The 19,921-nt window shown below is 44.9% G+C and overlaps 1 protein-coding gene and 1 long non-coding RNA gene across 2 annotated transcripts in view; one reads left to right on the forward strand and one right to left on the reverse strand.

Annotated features, from left to right (window-relative positions):
* Positions 1 to 15,925, reverse strand: part of LOC136152648 (uncharacterized) — a 30,414-nt gene extending 14,489 nt beyond the window's left edge. The window contains exon 1 of the long non-coding RNA XR_010660264.1: positions 15,907 to 15,925. This is a non-coding gene — a long non-coding RNA (uncharacterized lncRNA). The remainder of the gene's footprint in view (positions 1 to 15,906) is intronic.
* A 504-nt stretch (positions 15,926 to 16,429) lies between these two features.
* The window catches only part of USP46 (ubiquitin specific peptidase 46), a 61,849-nt gene continuing 58,357 nt past the window's right edge, over positions 16,430 to 19,921 (forward strand). Inside the window, exon 1 of the mRNA XM_065914218.1 lies at positions 16,430 to 16,627. Within this exon, the coding sequence (XP_065770290.1) occupies positions 16,592 to 16,627 (36 nt within the window). The 5' untranslated portion in view covers positions 16,430 to 16,591. The remainder of the gene's footprint in view (positions 16,628 to 19,921) is intronic.

A 19,921-nucleotide genomic window follows, 5' to 3' on the forward strand; every position in this document is an offset into this window, starting at 1 on the left:
GAGAATTCAACAAGTCCCTGTATACTTATCTTCCAGGTGACAACTGTCAACCAAAACTATCATTTATTTTGCATACTTCTTCCATTTATCTCCCTTTTATCTTGAAGTATTTGAAAGAAAACTCCAGATATTATGTCATTTCAGTCCTCAGTATTTCAGTATTAATGTCTTTTGTACCTGAAAACAATGCCAATATGGTTGCTAAAAAAATAAACAATAATTCCAAATTCATATTCAACATCTCCCCTTGTCTAAAAGTGTCTATTTTACAGTTTATTTGAATCGAGATTCAAACAGGTTTACTTATATTTAGTTATGTCTTCAAAGTTTAATGCTCTTTTAGTCTGGAAAAAAAATGCCCTCCTTTTTTTGTTATTGTTGTTCCAATGTCTTTAGCTTTTTAAGTAACAGTTTTGGAGATATTGGGCTTCCCTGGTGACTCAGATGGTAAAGAATTTGCCCACAGTGCCGGAGACCTAAGTTCGATCCCTGGTTGGCAAAGATGCTCTGGAGAAGGGAATGGCAACCCACTCCAGTATTCTTGCCTGGAGAATTCCATGGACAAAGGAGCCTGGCCTGCTACAATCCATGGCGTCACAAAGAGTTGGACATGACTGAGGGACTAACACTAACTTTCTAACTTTGGAGGTATAATTCAGATGCCATAAAACTCACCTTTTTAAAGTGTGCAATTCAGTAATTTTTAGAGTTGTACAGTCATCATCATTGTCTAATTCCAGAACATTTTTATCACTCTAAAGAGAGACTGACCCTCTGACAGTCACTCCCTGCCCCTCCTTCCCATGTCCTCCGGCAACCACTAGTTTACTTTCTGTCTCTATGGATTTGCCTAATTCTGGACATTTCACGTAAATGGGGTGAATCAACACGTGGTCTTTTGTTTCTGGCTTCTTTTAGTGTAATGTTTTCAAGGTGGGACAAACGAGCAGTGCTATGCATTGGTAGACTTTATTCTTTTATGGCTGAGTCATATTCCACTGATTGGACTTACTAAATTTTGTTCACCTGTTTATTAACTGGTGGACAGGTTAGTCATGCTGTGGTATGTTTCACATGTTGGCTGATTGCTTCCTTCTGCTGCTATTTAACTTGGGTGTCTTTTTCCTGTTTTTCTCAAAAACCTGAGAGAAACTCACATTCTTGAAAACTTGTTTGTCAGACTTTAATGTGTGAAAGAACTACCTGACATACTTGCTAAAGTGCAGAATTCCAGGCCCATCAGCAGAGAGTCTGACGCAGTCTGGTGAGGGGACCAGGAAACTGCATTTTTTTAACCCACCAGTTGATTCTTACGCAAGTATTCCCAGAATATGCTTGAGAAGCTCTGCTAGGTGTCCCTAAATCTTGATTTTAATATAAATATTAAAATTTTTAATTAAAAATTTAATAAAATTTTGACATAAAACAAAAGTCATAACAGCAACTGGGAGATTATTGGCTAAGACTTTTAAAAATAAAGTTGGAAATATTACTGTAGAGTTACTAGAAAGAGCCTAAGTGAATACCCTGGATGATGTCTTCTGGGTTGGATTTAGACATTTGCAGGAGTGATGGCCAGAATTGAGTTGTGTATGTTAATTAGCCACCCTGGAGTAAGTGAAGTAGCCAAATTTAGTTTTAAACACAGTGGAAGTTAAATAGCCTTTAAGAATTAAATTACTCCACGGATCTTTACAGTATTGACCGCAACATTTACAAATGCACTCAACCTGATTAATTAGAGTACTTCTGATGCGGGAAATTTTAATTCTTAATCTGAAGCCATTTTCTCTTAGGTGACCAAAGCCAAAGTAGGTCGTAAATATTCTAAGAGAGCTCCCCTTTTCCTCTAGAAATAGGCTGTGCTTCAAGACACATGTGCTTCAACATTTATTCATGATCTTTTTCACTGTGTAAATATTGCATTTTAAACACCCCAAACTCCTGAGTATGAAGAGTGGTTTTCCCTTAATTCAATGACAAGGATTTTCTTTCACTTAGTAGATGAGTGGGGTTAGCAGGGTCTTACTGGTTCGCAAGCAGCCACAGGAGCCAACAGAGCTCCATTTACCCTGCACGTCTCATTGTTACAGAAGGGAGAAGGACCACGTGCTCTTCTGGGCTTGAGAGAGAGATGAAAAAAAGGATTTCAGGATGTGAAAACTTAGTTTTGGGCATTTATAGGGGAGTTACCAGTAAAAGGGAAAGTTTAATTTGTCACTAATGATAATCTCAATGTCTTGACTCCCTTAGAAGCCAGGGTAATGAGTCAAGACATTGAGATTATCATTAGTCACAAATTAAACTTTCCCTTTTACTGGTAACTCCCCTATAAATGCTCAACACTATTTTAAAAACTTTTTATTATGGAAAATTTCAAGCATACCCCCACATAAAGAGAAGCTTCACATACTCAGCACCAGTCTTCAGCAATTAGTAACATTTTGCCAATCTCATTTTATCTGCCCACCCACCTTTATTTTCACTCCTTCTCAAGGAAATTCCAGACTTTGTCATTTCACCCATTAAAATTGTAGTAAGCATTTCTAGATTGATAAACACATTTTAAAACATAACTATTTTCCATTATCATACTTAATAATTTTTATCATCTAATACCAGGTCCATGTTCCCTATTGTCTCAAAACTCTCTTTTTACAGTTGGTTTTTTCCCATCAGAATCCAAACAAGATTCACACGTAGCATTTGGCTACGTCTTTAAGTCTCTTTTATTTAATGATCCCCCTTCTTTACCTGATCACTGATTTGCTGTAGAAACTGGGTAACTTTTTCTATTAAAATGACCCACATTCTGGATTTGTCTTTTGGTTTTCCTTTCTGTCATTTAGTGTGTTTATCTTTGTTTAGCTTATTTTCTTTATTTAACTTATTTTCTATAAACTAGTTGGATGAGCTTCAAACTGAATTTTGGGATGAGAAAACCTTAGCACTCTGGTGCATCATGCCAAAAGGCCCATGATGGCACACTTGTCCCATTTTTCACACTTTATTAGTGGGCTGAGGTTGGAGAAGGGAATGCCAACCCATCCAGTGCTGTCCCCCACTACTGCAGGACGCCATCCTTAGTCATCGTCATTTCACTGACTAGTCTCTCGTTAATCCCAGGTGGCTCAGTGGTAAAGAATCTACCTGCCAATGCAGGAGATGCAGGAGAGGTGGCTTCAATCCCTGGGTTGGAAAGATCCCCTGGAGGAGGAAATGGCAACCCACTCCAGTATTCTCAGTGGGAAATCCCACACCCGTAGGGTTGCAAGGCATCGGACATGACTGAGCACGCATGCACCGTTTCCTTGAATGACTTTGGCTTCCACTCGTGCTCATTCCTTAAGCTCTTTATTCAGAGTTGTAAAATATCGGAATTATTAGAAATTTTTAAAAAATCATTCCTTCTGCTTTTATTAGCTGGACTTCTAGAAAGAACAAGTTTTCTTCAAATACTATTTGATTACTCCCCAAAACAGGTCACATGGGTAAGGCAAGACAAACCTTTTTTCTTTGCACACCACCCACCTCAAATTTCAGAGTAATATTATACAACCTCAAGAATTACAGGGAGGTTTTATGTTTTCATGAATTCAGGATTTTTATATGTTTTACACTCATCAAAAGTATGTTTCTAAAACTGATGCTGGAAATGGAATAATGAAATACTGGCATTAGTCTTTTGAGCCAGAGTTTCTCAAAGTATGGCCACAGACCACATACATCAGAATCCCCTGGGGCACTGGCTAATTTGTAAATTCCTGGTCCCTACCAAGACCTCCTCTCCAAGGAGGAGAACCCTGGAATCTGCATTTCTAACAAGCCTCTCTAAGGATTCCTAAAGCAGTTATGGGATGGATAGCTTTATGGAACAACCTCATCAGAGCTCGGGAAGAAAGCACCCGGTGGGTACACACCTGAGCATTTACTTCAAAATAGGTCACAAGATCAGTGACCACTGATAATTCAAGAAAAGAGAAGGTGGATACACTAACTCCTTCAACATCCCTGGTGGTCCAATGCCTAAGACTCTGCGCTCCCAATGCAGGGGGCCCAGGTTCGACCCCATGGTCAGGGAACTAGATGCCACATACCACAGCTAAGGGTTCACATGCCAAGGCTAAAAGATCCTGCATGCTGCAATGAAAGTCAAATAAATAAAATAAATATATAATTTTTATTAAAAAGGGCCCAACAGACAAGAGTAGTACTGTACAGTGACCTTATCTCTTTCAAGTTTCTGATCAGATGTCACCTTCTCCATGAGGCCAATCTTCTAACCTTGTAACATGGCAACCTGCCAAATTACTCTGTTCTACTACCTTTTCTTTACATGGCAATCATCAGCTTATTTATTATGCCCCTTGTCTGACTCCACCTGCTAGAATTCAGACCATATTAGAGCAGTGAACTCCATTTTCCCAACTATTTCAAGGGTCTAGAAAAGTGGTTGGCACATAGTAGGTGTTCAATAAATGTTTGCAGAGTGTTGAATAAATAAAAGTGGGGTGCTTGTGTAATGAAAGAAAAAAAACAATTCTACCTTATATTTCAATACTTGGTAGATATTTTGTAAACATAATACTTATGCACGTGGATCATTTCATATTAGACAGAGGAAGCATCTGGCTAACATTTTGGACTGAAAAGCATTAGAATCCTGCCTGGTCTTTGATGCAAATGGTCCTGGACCCCTTACAGTGCTCTACCTGGATGGAGACAATCTTGGTTCTGACTACACATTGTTCTTAGAACTCTGGAAAACTTCCACAACAATAAATTCTGTACAACGTGCCTCGACATGACATTGAACTAACCTCTCCTGTGGATTTTCTTGGACCAGTGTGTTGTTCACATCCAAAGCCTCAGATCCTGCACAGCTGCTGTCCACTAGGCCCCAGAGACTATCACTGTATGATATGTGTCATCGCATCAAGTAACATGGCTCTGCATCCGTTAAGACATGGAGTGTCTTTGGTATTTGGAGGATCATGTAGCACCGTTCTCACGAGTCCTACTTTTGAATTGCTCATCTCCTCCAGGGGATACACTTTCAACATTTTTTTAAAGTCCCCAGATGCTTGACATTTTGAGTGAAGCATTTATTTAGTTGGTTTTCCATAGAAGTGATGATGCATTTCTGTAATTTCATTTGCCTTTATTTATGGAATTTAAGTATCACTGTTGAATGCACTGGCCCACAGAGATAAAATGCAGGCGCAGAGAAGAGGAGCCAAACTCCCAGGTCTTGCCAATTGAAGTTTCGGCAGGTTGGAGAATGCTAAACTACATCACTCAGCATTTTTTCTACCCATGAACTTGAAGAGGAAAAAAAAAAAACAAACGAGAATTAGGTTGCTGGGGCATAATGGCAGTCCCAGCTCTCCCTGAATGAATGCAGCCCCACTGTGTGCCAGTGAAGCTCTGCGTTATGCCAACACGCAGCCCAGAGAAGGGCACGGCAAAGGACAGCGCTGGGGGATCCAGAAGGCCCTACAGGGGACTGAAATTATACGCAACTTGTATTGAGATTCTTCGAGTTGCTGCCAATGAATGCCTTGGCATTGAGTTCCAGGCAGAAACCTGGCCTTGATGTTATTTATTTAGGGCAGGAGTCAGTTCGAGTGCTATGAAAGGAAGGCAGCATAAAGGAGTGAGGAGGCCTGGATGGGAGGCTGGTGAATCAGGGAGATACGTCCCCACTGAACAAAGCCACCCCAGTCAACAAGAGCTCTGACTGCCTCGAGCCTTTGGTATTTCAAGAGAGGCTTATCATCTACATTTTTATGTGAACTCTCTAGATCTCAAAAGTTGTCATTAATTCAAACAGCTTCTAAACACCACAGTGGTTAAACTAAACACACCAGTGGGCTATTGTTTGGGGGCTTTAAGACTGTTGTTGTTCAGTCACTAAGTCATGTCCAACTCTTTGCGATCACATGTTCTGCAGCATGCCAGGCTCCATCCTCCACTATCCCCCAGAGTCTGCTCAAATTAATCTCCATTGAGTCGATGATGCCATCCAACCATCTCATCCTCTGCTACCAGCTTCTCCTTTTGCCCTCAATCTTTCCCAGCATCAGGGTCGTCTTCTATGAGTTGGTGCTTTGCATCAGGTAACCAAACTATTGGAGCTTCAGCTTCAACATCAGTCCTTCCAACAAATACTCAGGGTTGATTTCATTTAGGATTGATTTAAGAGATACAGTACCTTAAATTAACACCACAGTGAAATAGAGGAGAACTTATATTTCTCAGACCGAGATGGTGAAATTAGTCTATAGCTGGTTTGCTGATGCTGTTAGTGAAGTGAAAGTCGCTCAGTTGTGTCCAACTCTTTGCAACCCCATGGACTATAGAGTCCAAGGAATTCTCCAGGCCAGAGTACTGGAGTGGGTAGCCTTTCCCTTCTCTAGGGGATCTTCCCAACCCAGAGATCAAACACAAGTCTCCCACCTTGCAGGCAGATTCTTTACCAGCTGAGCCACAAGGGAAGCAGAAACTCAAACCATAAACTTCGTAGGGATAAATTAGCTATATTTTGGTCAGTAGAGAAAAGCTAGACATTTGCAATTGTGTGCCATTTGTCATCTAGAAGTTCTGGATCAATGTACAAGGATCAGTGCAGAGCCATAACTTGAGGTTTACAATCTACTGATTGTGGGTCAGTGGTGAAATCTTACAAGAAAGCCACCACATTACGGAGCTAGTCCTCAAACCCCCTTGAGTCCTCAGAGGAAGATAGCAGAGTATTTACATGGATTGTTCTATAAAACTCTTAGTCTTGACTTGCTGGTGAAGACAGTAGTGAGAATTTAGACTGCTTTTGTCTTTCTGAAGAGTGATAGCCAGATGGCATGTCCTGTTGGGATTGGATTTCAGTGTTGAGTTGTATTCTAATTAGTCAGAGAAAGCATGGCTATATAATTACAACATGTGGACAGAGTGTTCTTTCATGGTTAACTAAGTGCACTTACAAAATTAATCTGAACTCTAGAAAATTGAGTTCAAAGTGAAATTTTAGACTTAAGAAAGTACATTGAGTAAAATTTTGGGTACCCTATAAAAGACCAGGGATGTAGGGACTAGAATTCTAGTTCTGGCTCTGTCTGCAACTGGTATGGGTCTTAATCATTTAATCTCTCCTGGCTCCAAGGCGGTTGAATTAGATTAACGTAACTGTAATATTCAATTATTCTACAACTTACACTTCACTTTTTAAAAAGCTGGTTGTTTTCTGTTACTGTTTATAGGCATTGACTATTCATTTCTCTGTCTTATTTTGAGGAGAGTGAATGGATCATTTTCTTGCTAGATGATTCACATGTACTTGTCATATGTCTATGTTATTCCTTTTATATTAGTTGGGACATGGACCTTGCTGAGATGGACTTACAGTGAAATAGGGTGATGTGGACTCAGTACCAAAAATATTTAATAAGCATTATTAAGTTATATGGAGAAGGAAATGGCAACCCACTCTAGTACACTTGCCTGGAAAAACCCAAGGATGGAGGAGCCTGATAGGCTGCAAAGAGAAGGACACGACTGAGCGACTTCACTTTCTTTCACTTTATTAAGTCATATATGGCATACTCACCAAAAGGCGAAAGTTAAAAAGCTTGATGTACTAGGCCACTTCAGTCGTGTTCAGCTCTTTGTGACCCTCATGGGCTGTAACCCACCAGGCTCCTCTGTCCGTGGAATTCTCCAGGCAAGAATACTGGAGTGGGTTGCCATTTCCTTCTCCATGGGATCTTCCCAACCCAGGGATTGAAACTGCATCTCCTGTGTCTCCTTCACTGCAGGTGTATTCTTTACCACTGAGCCATGTGAAGCAACCGGAGAAGGCAATGGCACCCAACTCCAGTACTATTGCCTGGAAAATCCCACGGACGGAGGAGCCTGGTAGGCTGCAGTCCATGGGGCCGCGAAGAGTTGGACACAACTGAGCGACTTCACTTTCCCTTTTCACTTTCATGCATTGGAGAAGGAAATGGCAACCCATTCCAGTGTTCTTGCCTGGAGAATCCCAGGGACGGGGGAGCCTGGTGGGCTGCCGTCTATGGGGTTGCACAGAGCCGGACACAACTGAAGTGGCTTAGCAGCAGCATGTGAAACAACAGGTGAGTGTAAGTTAGTATGACCCCTTTAAAAACCAGTTTGGCACTATCATCCCAAGTTGAAAACATGCCTACCCTGTGACCTAGCAACTCATACCTAGATGTATATCCAACAGAAATGTGTGTGCATGACCAAAGGACACATACATACAAGAACATTCATAGAAGCATTTTTTGGTAATACCTTTAAGCTAGAAGCCAACCAAATATCCATCAGTGTTGAATTCTTATATAAACTGTGATATCTTCATAGCAACAAAAGCTAACAAACTACAGATTTTCTGAGCAACATGGCTGAATCTTGTAATACTGAGCAAAAGAAGCCACACATAAGAGTTACACACTGCATGGTTTTATTTAGATAAACACACACAAACAGAAAACCCAGGCGAAACTAAGCTATTGATTTAGAAGTCAGTGTAGGGGTTTGAGGGGGGAGAGGAGTTGGAAGGAGTGTGGGTGAGGACTTTAGGAATGCGGGTTATGTTCTATTTCTTCACTTGGGTGGTGGTGGTACAGGTGTGCCTGTTTTGTGACAATTCACTTAAGATTTACGCCTGTATGTATGTTTTAATTAAAAATTAAAAGTTCTGAATGTGTGCTTTAATTTAAAATATTAAAAACATAGAAAAGTCTTATGCGCTATTCTTAGACATAATATCAACAGCTCTTTTTAAAAGTTGTTATAACCTATAGAAATCAATAATAGCTGAAACTTGTTATAAGTGACTTCAACTAAACGGCTGAAGAAGCTAGCTATCTTAAATTGTCCTTGTTATTTAAAAATAAAGTCTAAACAGCAAGGAATATAGTGTGCTTAAAATGGAAACATCCACAGTATCATTGTTTCAATTGAACCAGAATTCCACCAAAAACAGCAGAAATCATTCTAATCCTTTGAATCAATTTGTACTCTTGAAACATTTGAATTCACTTACTGAGCTTCCCTCATAGCCCAGTTGGTAAAAAAAAAAAAAAAAAAAAAAAAATATTGTCTGCAATGTAGGAGACCCGGGTTCAATCCCTGGGTAAGGAAGATGCCCTGGAGAAGGATATGGGAACCCATTCCAGCACTCTTGCCTGGGAAACCCCATGAGCAGAGGAGCCTGGCAGGCTACAGTCCATGCAGTCACAAGTCAGACATGACTTAGCTCATGGAGACCGTGAAAGGCCTGTCAATGAGCGTGTGGAGCGTCCCGAGCTGTCGGCTGCTCACAGCCTCTCTGGACCACTGGCCACAGTAGGTGATGACCGGCATGCGTACGGTACTTTTCAGGACACACAGCACCCCAGCCACCAGGAGGAGGATCTGCTCACGTGGCCTTATCGATAGCACCCTTCATTTGGCTGACCCTGTTTTCTTTCTTTTTAAAATTTATTTTTAAATTGCTGACCCCTTTTTCTGAGAAGAAATGCTAGAACCCTAAACATTCACTGGAGACAAAGTTATCCAGTAAGAGAGTTCACGTCAGTCTTGCTTTCAACAAAGCACATGGCTGCCAGCTTTCTGGAAAGGCATGACCACACAGGAGACTTTAAAGCGCTGCTGCCTGCTGGAAGTCTCCTTCCAGGCGTCACTTGTGAATCTCTGCCCTTCCACCGGGTGGCAGCAGCTGTCAGGAGGTTGCTAAAGCTAAGCAAGTGATCAGACGTGGGCTGGGAGCACACCCACGGGTATCATCTGGTGAGGAGGCACACATCTTTCCTCTATTGTAAACAGTGTTTATGGACATGGAAGGAATGCAAGTGCCCCCAAAGAAAGCCTGTTCTAAATCTGATTAGGCTATTGGAACGACGATTCGCTTACACTATAGAGTTAATACTTGGAGTTCTTCTAATCTTATCCTTTCAATCACCCTTTTTTTTTTTTTTTTTTTTTTTAAATCACCCTTTCAACAAATATTGAGCCTTCTAAGAGCCTTACTGTTCTGAGGGCCGTGGCAGTAAAGAAAGCAGTCAAAATCCCTTGGGGGCCATGGGGCTTCTATTCCTGTCACTAAGACAGTAGAGGCCGTCTCCTGTTAGTTTCTTCAACCTAATGGATGGACTTCCTCCTTTCCAAAGCTCTAGGGCCCTCAACCTGACTGAGTGCGGTGCTCAGTCATGTCTGACTCTCTGCGACTCTATGGACTGCAGCCTGTCAGGCTCCCCTGTCCATTGGGTTCTCCAGGCAAGAATACTGGAAGGGGTTGTCGTGCCCTCCTCCAAGGGATGTTTCTGACTCAGGGATCAAACCCGCATCTCCTGCATTGGCAGGCGGATTCTTCACCACGGACCATCTGGGAAGCCGCTCGACTTGTCTCCTACTCTTCTAATAACCATCACTTGTAGGTTCACTGGCTCCTCACATCTTGATGACAAATGTACTAATAATTATGGTAAAAGAAAAATAAAATGACTAAACCCTTCCATTGATTCTCTTGCCTTCCTTAGACTGCTGAGATCTCTCCTTATTTTATGATCAAATTTCTTTAGAAATCTCATTTCCAAATGAGGGAAGCTCATTTGCTTCAACTTTGTCATCATGCACTTACCTTCTAAACCCTGCCTTCCCTAGCTAAATTCTGTATAATTCAGATCAGAACTTGAAGGAAAGAGAAAACTACCAGGAAAGCAGGATGGTGAGCAAAATGGTTCTGATCAAGGGAGCCAAGTGTTGTAGGTAAAAAATTAATTACCTGTTAATTATCTGAGAGCTTCCTGTGTGCACATAGCATTGTGTCAGGCATTTCAGGTTTCTAAAGAAACGTCAAATGTGACCTCTGATAAAAACTTACCAAGAAAGGTGAGACTGAGCAGACTTCCTCTGGAAGTAAGCTTTGAATTGAGTTTTGAGGAGTGAGTGGACTTGAAATGGAAGGCAGAATAATCAGCTGAGGGTGGGGGGAGCAGTGAGGCTGCAGGCCTGGAGGCACAGAGGGAGAGTGATATGATTTAAAGGAGGTCCTTGCAAACCAGGCAGAGACCCACTTCATAACTTTGAGCTCTTTAATTATCTATTTATCTCTTCTTCTCTTGAAAGCCAAACACCTTTAGTCTGTTTTCTCATCTCACTCTTATTAATCTAATATGGATAATCCAATATCCAATATCCTAACTGTTCCATGCAAACTGCCCTTGATATAATTCAAAGAACTTTTCAGTAGTAGGTTCTGGTGCTTAACTGAATCTGAGCAAGTTACTTAAACCCTTTCAGTCCTGGTTTTTTCTTCTCTAAAACGGGGACCATAACAGTGCTTTCTTCCACAGGACTGTCAGAGGATTAAATGTATCTTCAAGTTTTGCTCAAGAATTGAACAGTTATTAATCACCTGTGATATATTAAGCTGTGCTTGATACTTTTGACCACCCCCTGCCATTCTGAAGTACTCTGGCATCTGCATGTTACACCTTTGTTTCTCTTCCACCACTTTAGAAGCGCTGTGTTAGTTTTCTCTGGCTCCTCCTTGCTCCACCTGATCCATTCCTGGTGGAGTTCTTCCCAGCTATTCCTTTGTTTATTCTCAGTCAACACTCCTTGGCAAAACTCTTTCTATGCAACTTCATCCATAACCACATGCTTTGTTATTTTCTCTGTGTTAATTAGACTTATCTCCAGCCCAGACATCTCTTCTGAGCTCCAGACTGGTACCTGACATAATCTTTCAGGTTGTTTCATGGTTATCTCTAACTAAGCCTCTGAAATCAAGTTCATTTCTTCTCAACCACCTACACCAGAACCTTCTCCTTCAGCATCCTCTATCATAAAAAAAAATGACATTCCTTTTCATCCTAGTCAGAAACCTGGGTTTTATTTTTGACTCATCTTTGTCCCTCATCCCAGACAACCTCCAAAAACGTCTTCAGTCTGTCTGCTTCTCCCCTTTCCATTGCTGTTCCTTACCTAACCCAGGCTCCCAGTAGCTCTGGGAATCTCTCTCCACAGATTTCTAATAGGCCTCCTCTAGAGCTCTTTTGCTCTCTGTCAACCCTCTTTCCCCACACAGTAGCCAGCTATAGTCATCTCTTCTTTCAGTTAATCAAAATGTATTAGCAAATACAAATCTAATTATGTTCGAGCCCAGTTTAAAAGTCCTTCAATGGCATTTCAATAGGCACTTCAAAATAAGTCAATTGTTCCAAAGACTTAGGGAATCTTAACCACCCATAAACACATTCATGGTTTTAGAGGTAGTTTTCTCATTGTAGGAATTTACTCCAAAGTTAGCTTATCCTTATTTTATATTAACTGCATGCAAAAAGTAGTGAAGACATCCGCAGTGATGCCGGCGACCACACTAGAAACAGCACAGCAGAGCGCTGAGACTGCCTCCTCCTATTTCAGGGCCGTTGGCACCGCACATGGCATCTGGTGCAAAACATGCCTTCAGTATCTGCTGTGTACATGATGTAAAAGGGAGAAGACTGTCATAAAGTTCCTCACAGAGCTGAAACATAACCCTCAGAAGCCAGTCTGGTTTTAAACTGAAGTCTACAACCAGGAAAATGTTTTCCCCCTGACAGCCAAACGTTTACTAGTCTTTGCATCCCAAGTGAGCTGCAATAACCTATTCAGCAATGAGGGGAAAGGGAGAGGTATGAATGTGCCAGGCACAGTGCCTGAGGCCAGATGAGATATTTTTTAATACAAAAGACAAGGTACCTTCCCTCCAGGAGCTTCCAGGCCACCTGGAGAGAGGCAATTGCCCAAATATTTAATATCTGATTTCTTGGCTGCTCTTTCGGACAAGGCACTGTGTCTTAGGTGTAAAATGGTAAGCAAAAACAGACCTCTCACTTCACATCTAATGTGAGATGAGAAACAGATATTAAACACTCACATGCACAAAAATAATAGCAGCAATCACTTATAATGCACATCAGCCATAGTTTTGCACTCTACATAGACTAACACACTCTTTGAAGGGCCTCTTTTTATGGATCCAGGAATTTTGGCATAGAGAAGTTAAGACATTTGCCCAAGTCCAGAGTCTGTATCCAGGACTCCCCCTTTTAAGCACTCACTCTGTCTCCATGTTGCATGCTGGGTGGCATAAGCAATTCACAAATATCAGGGCCATGAAGGGAAGATGGATGGTGCTGCGAGAGCGTGTGACAAAGGCACCCCATCTCGTCTCAGGTCATCTGGGGGCTGCATAATGGTAACTAAGCACAGAGGGGAAGCAGGAGGGCAGGACACAAAACCAGAAACAAGAGAAGGGCAAGAACCATCTGGATATACTTCACTGGTGGTGGCGGGAAGCGATCTTTGGGTGGCATCACGGAGGAGAAAGACTGGAGAAACCCATAAAGTGGGAAGAGAACAGAGGAAAAGGGAAATCGTAAATTCAGAGTGAACCTAATGAATTTTGGGAACAGGGAGACAATGACGTTTTAGAACTGTTTCAGTTGTGAGCAGCAGTCACTCAATTTGAACTACCAAAGAAAACAAGGACAATACCACCCCGAGTTGCTGAAGAGGCCAGGATATAGATTTGGCAGCAGCAGGACAAAAGATGTTGTTTTACATTTCTCAGCTTTTTTTTTCTTCATGCAAGCAGTGGAAAGACAGAAGCTCTAGACACTATCATACCAGCTCAGCAAACTAAAGGGGAGCACTCCTTTCCCCAAAGGTCAACTCTCATCGGCTCAGCTTGTATCACATCCTCCTAGCTGAGCCAATCACTGTGGCTGGGCCATGCGGTGCCGTCATTGGCCTGGCCTGAATCACATTCCTTCATCTGCTTAGTGCTAGCCTATGTCCCAATTGTCTACTTGTGTACTTTGCCCAGATTTTACTCTATACCTTCATATCAGCTGGCCCCTGTACATGAAACACTTCTCCTAAAAATTCTCATTAGCTTGTCAGCATTTTCATTACTTTGCATCTTATCACCTCCAAGCAATGTTTCCTGCTGAAAAAGACTGAAGTTACAACTCTTCAACTAATGCCCTTTCCTATTGAGGCCTGTGAATACCAACCTCGTGGTAGTATAAAAATATATTTAATTATTCATGAGTCTGACAAGATCTGTGTTCAATTGATTTGTTGTGTTTGTAATTCGCTGAGTTTTTTTTTTTTTTTTTCGCTGAGTTTCAATCTGAATGTTTGTCTATATTGAACACTTGGGTTTTAGCCTATAGGCTGTTCATGCAAAGGATGCCTTGCTGACATAGCATTCAGTAATCCAACGATGTTCAATTTTTACTGTGTCAATGGCATTTTCAATCCTGAGGACTTTGCCATCCATTATGCTATAATGGCAGAAATTCTGAACTCTACTATGGTATAAAATTTCCATATTATTTAAGGTTCTGGATTAATGCTTTTATAGTGGAATGTCTGTGAAATTTTAGTCCTAAGGCCTGAGTTCTAGCCTTGAGGTTGCTCCTGAACTTGTTCTATGACTTTCCTCAAGTATATCTGAAACCTTTACAGGTGTCAGCTGTGGGCTTCTCAGGTGGCACAGAGTGGTATAGAATCTGCCTGCCAATGCAGAAAATGCAAAAGATGCGGGTTCAATCCCTGGGTGGGGAAGATCCTCTGGAGGAGGAAATGGCAATCCACTCCAGTATTCTTACCTGGAGAATCCCATGGACAGAGGAGCTTGGAGGGCTACAGTCCATGGGGTCCCAAAAGAGTGGGATGTGACTGAGCCACCGAGCAGGCACATACACCCAGGTGTCAGTTACCCTAACTGGCCACAGGTTGGGTGTTTTGCTGTCTTGTCTTCAAGGTGCTCAGCCAGATTAGCACACCAGCTTCAGGTGTAACATATGGGTAACATGATGGAGGTAGGATGCTTGGTATCCTAAGTTTTTGTTTTTTTTTTTAAACTGACCTACAAAAGGCGATTATAACAGTATCTATTATCTGATGGTTTTGGTGGTGCCCAAGATCATGAATGTAAAGAGCATCATGACTGACAATGGTAAAAAGTCAAAGTGAGCTACCATCATTATCAGGATCTGTTTGGAACTAAGATGTAGGCAGAATAACTTAAGCTGGAATTGATGTCTGGAAATCCATTAAATATCCAGAGCCAAGATGACCCCCAAAGAAACTTTTGGTCTCCGTTGTCTTATTTCCATCCCAGGTCCCAGGGACATTAACAAACAGTGGTCTTCAACTATTAAAGAGCATAACACTAAATAGATAATGGAGGACAGGAAGCGAGCTATTTTCTCAGTATGTTCCTCTAGGTTAGATAAAAGCTATCTTCAATTATATTAATTTCTCCTCTAATTCGATTTGTCATTAAATATATGGGTTTAAGAATTGTCAGGCGTTTCCCTCGTACGACTTCTCTGTTAGCATAAAACTGCGACTTTGTATGAGAACTGTTTCACACCTTCGGAAATGGGCTCCTCCGCTTCACAGAACAGAACCGCTAAATGGTGTAGATTCGCGCTTTGAGTCAAAAACCACGACTGTGTATGCAGGAAGTGTGTATAAGCCAATACAATGACCCTCCAAACCTAAAGAAGTTGGGTGGCCCGGAGAGAAGTAGGTTTTTCTAGAAGACGCGGAAAAGTTTGCTTTTCATTCTTTCCAGATTCCATCACTCCCTGGACCGTCCCTAGTCCTTGTCCAGACCCGAGACTTCCCCTTTGTACCTGCTACAGTCCCCCACTGCCCGAGCGCGCCTCGGCCCAGGCTCCCGTCCCCTCCCGGCGCCCTCGACCCGGCCGGCCAAGGGCTCTCGGCACTCCCGTGTCCTGACCCCGTTTACTTCGTGGGTCCCCGCCGGTGCCATCTAGCTGGAAACCCGGGGAGGAACGAAAAGTTGGACGTAGTCACCCCTGCCCCTTGCCTCCTTCACTCGCCCGAACGTGAAAACGCGGGGCTGCTGCGGGCCGCGCGGCCGGAGAGAACAAGCGAAGAGAGAAAGCGGCCCCGAGTCCCCGGCCCGCGCGCTGCGCCTTCCGCCGGCCGACACCCAGCGCGGGCTCGGTCCTCGCTTCCCCGGCGGCGCCGCGGGCCGGGGCTGCGCGGAGGAGGCCGCCGGCAGCTGCGCGAGCCAGGGCCTGGCCGCGCTCTCCAGCCCGTTCGGAGTGAAGCGGGACGCCGAGAGAGAAAAAAGAGAAAAGCCGAGCCGCGGCGGCCGGCGGAGGCGGGAGGAGGAGCCGCGGGGACCCGGGCCGGGCCGGGGCCGGAGCGCGGCGCGAGCGCTCGGGGCGCGCGGGCTGCACGCGGCGTTTGGGCCGCCCCTCCTCCCGGCGCCGCCGGCCGCGGCCCAGGCTCCCTCGCTCCGCCACTCCCCGCCCCTCCGCTCTCCCGCCCGCCTCCCGCCTTCCCCGCCTTCCCCGCCTCCTCTCCTCCCTCCCGGCCTCCCTTCTCCCAGCCAAACTGAACGCCGGACCCCAGGCCGCCTCCGCGCCGCCGCCGCCGCCGCGCCCGGCCTCCCCGCGAGCGCTCCACCATGGCCGGTGCTGTTTTCCCCTTGTAAAGATGGCGGTGCGGGATCGCTGTAACCTTTAGACTAATGACTGTCCGAAACATCGCCTCCATCTGTAATATGGTGAGTGGTCGCCGCCGCCGCCTCGAGGGTCGCGCCCCAGGCGCGGGGAGGCGAAGAAAGGGAAACCCGAGCTGCACGCCCGGCGAGCGGCCGTGGGGGTGGGGGCGGCGGGGGCCGCGCGGCGCCGCCAGAAGTTCCCGGCCCCCGGGCTGGGCGGGCCGGTCGCGGCCCCGAGAGCTGCCGGGGGAGGGGCCCAGAGCCCCCCGCCCCCTTCTCGGCCCCGGGACCCGGGAGCCCGCCCGCGCGTCCCCGCGCCGCTGCGCCTCCGCCCTCGGGTTGCGGTGGAGCGTCTTGGGGGGAGGGGGTAGGCCGAACCCGGACGTCCCGGGGGACCAGGTTGGAGGAGAAGCTGGGGTGGGTGGGGGGACGCCCACCGTGTTCTTGCCGAAGATAAAGCCCTGCCGGACTCCCTGACCGCCCTTATCTCATTTTTGAGTTCACTCTTTTGAACTGTATTTAAGATTCACTTTGCAGAGGCAATCGGGGTGTCTGGAGAAATCTGAAATGTGATAGAGCTGTAAAAAAAAGTGCAAAATTGTGGTTAGAGAAGTGAACTTCTACCTGGTTTGGGAAGGCACGGTCATTTGTTGTGGATGCCTCAGTTTCCCCATCTGTGAAAGGGGGACAAGGTCATAAGGCAGTGACATTTAAAGGTCCTGAGGATGGGAGCCGGCTGGGGGCGTGGAGGAGGTCTCCAGGGTCATCCTGCCTGATTCACTGTAGACCCAAGTGTGGACCGGTGGGCGTGGACGCAGCAAGAGGACATTGCTGGGCTCCGGTGAGGATGGGGCCCATGGCATCGTGATCACTTTCACTTGTATTTCTCCCATTGCTTTGCCTTCTCAGCTTCTGCAGGAACAGCCTCCAGCCCTAGGGTCTCCAGGGTGCCGCCAGCTGATACCTCCACTTGTCAGAGCCTTAGGGAGCACGGCTTGCCCCCTGGAGTGAGGCACTGCCTTTCTGTGCACGAGAGAGTGCAAGAGGGTGTGTGCTTTGCCTTGACTGCCCAAGGACCACCCCCGCCCCGCCCCCATCCCTTCTCCCCTCCTTCCAGCTGGATGGAACACATGCTTTTTTAATGCCAGTTTGGGGAAACCTCTCTCAAGCTAAAGACACAGGCCGCCAAAGGGAATCTGAGGAGGCTTGATTGAGCAGACTGGGAGTAAGGTGATCTGGCTACCCTTCCCCCATCACCCAGCTTTTTAAATCTTCTGTCCCACATTCTCCTGCAAGATTAGCACATGGGAAAGGAGCATTAAGGAGCCATGTGTTACTCAGGGATGGAATCAAGACCCACTGGCGCTGGCTTCAGTTTTCAGCTCTGCTGGACGTGGCTACTGCTGTGGTGGGCAGAGCAAAAGCTGGGCCTTCCCAGAGTGACAGCTGCAAAGACACTGGCGCGGGACCAGTTAGACGTGGTGGGTGGCTCCTGGCGGGTTTCCATTTCCTCTCTTCCTTCTCCACGCGGAGACGGGTCCCCTGCACCCTTCTGTCCAGTGGCATTAGTGTTGCTTGGTGCAGTGAAAAGGTGATGCCTTTCTTCTCGGTTTCTCTGTCTGCGAAGACCAGCTCCTGAGGGGAGCTGAGAAACCAGCCAGCTCTAACACTCTCTTTCATGCCTGCTGGGGTGGCTCTGGGCTTACAGGGCAGTGAAGCCGTCCGTGGTGCTGTTCCTGTCCCGCTTGTGGGTGGTGACACCTCTCTGTATTGGAGCAGGCTGGAAACTGGAGAGCTAGCGTGTGCCAAGGTGAAACCAGCCCCCAGCTTTTTTTCTTTTTTGCGCTCAGTGCAGCCGGGCCTTCTTGGCACACCTGAGCAGAATGTCACAACCTGTTTCCAACAAAACTCAGCCAGAGAGGCAAGCTTCAGGGCAGACATGAGAGGAGTGGGCTGTGGAGAGTTGATGCCTCATGTGAAGTTCTTAAAAAGGCCCCAAACTTATGATCATCACTCAAGTGAGTTGAGGAACCAATAATTCACAACTCGGGAGTTGTAATTCCGATATGGACCCTATGCCTAGAGTAAGGGATTTGAAGAGTTTGGGCTCTAAAGTCAGACTTCCTGGGTTCAGGGTTTTGATTCGAGCATATACTAGCTTTTTGTCCCGGAATCAGTTGCTCTGTCTCCTGCTTTCCTTGTCTGCAAGAAGGGGATGATAATGGTTCCTACTCATGGGACTCTTGTATTAAAGGAGTTACTGAGCCTACTGTGGAGCACGTGCTTACTGAGTGTCAGGTGTTCATGATCGGCTTCATCTTTCTTATTATTATGTCACCTTCAGTTGTTTAAAGGACAATGTCTTCTTGGACCTGATGGAAGCAGCTGCTAAGATAAATGCTTGTTTATGCAAACCAAGCCCATACAGGGAGACTGGGGTGGGAGTCCTTAACCCCGCCCCTTATATAAGGCTGCTCAGGTGCCCTGGTCCCTCCCAGTCTTGCTTCCCACAGAGGAGGCTCGGTGATGAGGAGACTGCTGTCTTTTCACTTGTTTAGACCTACAGTTTCATTGGACCTCCCTTTAGATTCTTCACTCAATGATGAATTGTTTCCAGGTAGGTCTTCTGTGGGTCTCTTCTCACCGCTTCTTTTCTCTCTGGGGCTCTAACTGATCCTTCCCAGTCCCAAATGGAGTTGTAGTAAGAAGAAGTGACAGTTGGTCTTCTTTTTTTTTTTTTTTAAAGCATATCATCTGGCATATTTTAAACAGGCTGATGTGTGTCACAGAAACAGTGATAGAAGGTACATCCTTCTAGATAAGGCTTGTGTGAACCAGGACCTAGTGCGGAGTCTGGATGTATTTTATCCAGCAGACAAGAAAGGACCCAGCAGAGCAGGAAAAACCTTGTTGCAAATCCTTGTGTGATTGAGAAAATAAACACCTCTTTTCCCTACACTTCTTGTGCCAGTTTTAGATATAGGGGTCGTGGAAAATACTCACATCCCTCTACTTGTCTTCTACCCCCGAGGTTTTATTGTCCATTGGCAGTTTAATGCGAGTTCCCTTTTGTCTTAATTTCACTTCGTGTGAATTCCTGCCATAGTGATTCTTGATCAGCTTGTTGAGGGCTTGTCGCCTTAGCTGTACAGCATGTCTGGTTCAGAGATAGTAAAGCTTGTTTGGCTGGTATGTTGTAATTTTTAAAATGTATTAGCTGCTACCAAGCATGAGGAAATGTCCCTTGTTGATAGTCTTCTGATTTTGGCCAGGCTAATGGATTTAAGTTCTGTAAGTGAAAGGTTTTTTGGGGGTAGATTTTCTGTTTGAAAAGCCTGAGGAATTTTCTAAAGAGGA

Source organism: Muntiacus reevesi, chromosome 22 (assembly GCF_963930625.1).
Source record: "Muntiacus reevesi chromosome 22, mMunRee1.1, whole genome shotgun sequence".
In the NCBI taxonomy this organism is placed as follows: Eukaryota; Metazoa; Chordata; class Mammalia; order Artiodactyla; family Cervidae; genus Muntiacus; species Muntiacus reevesi.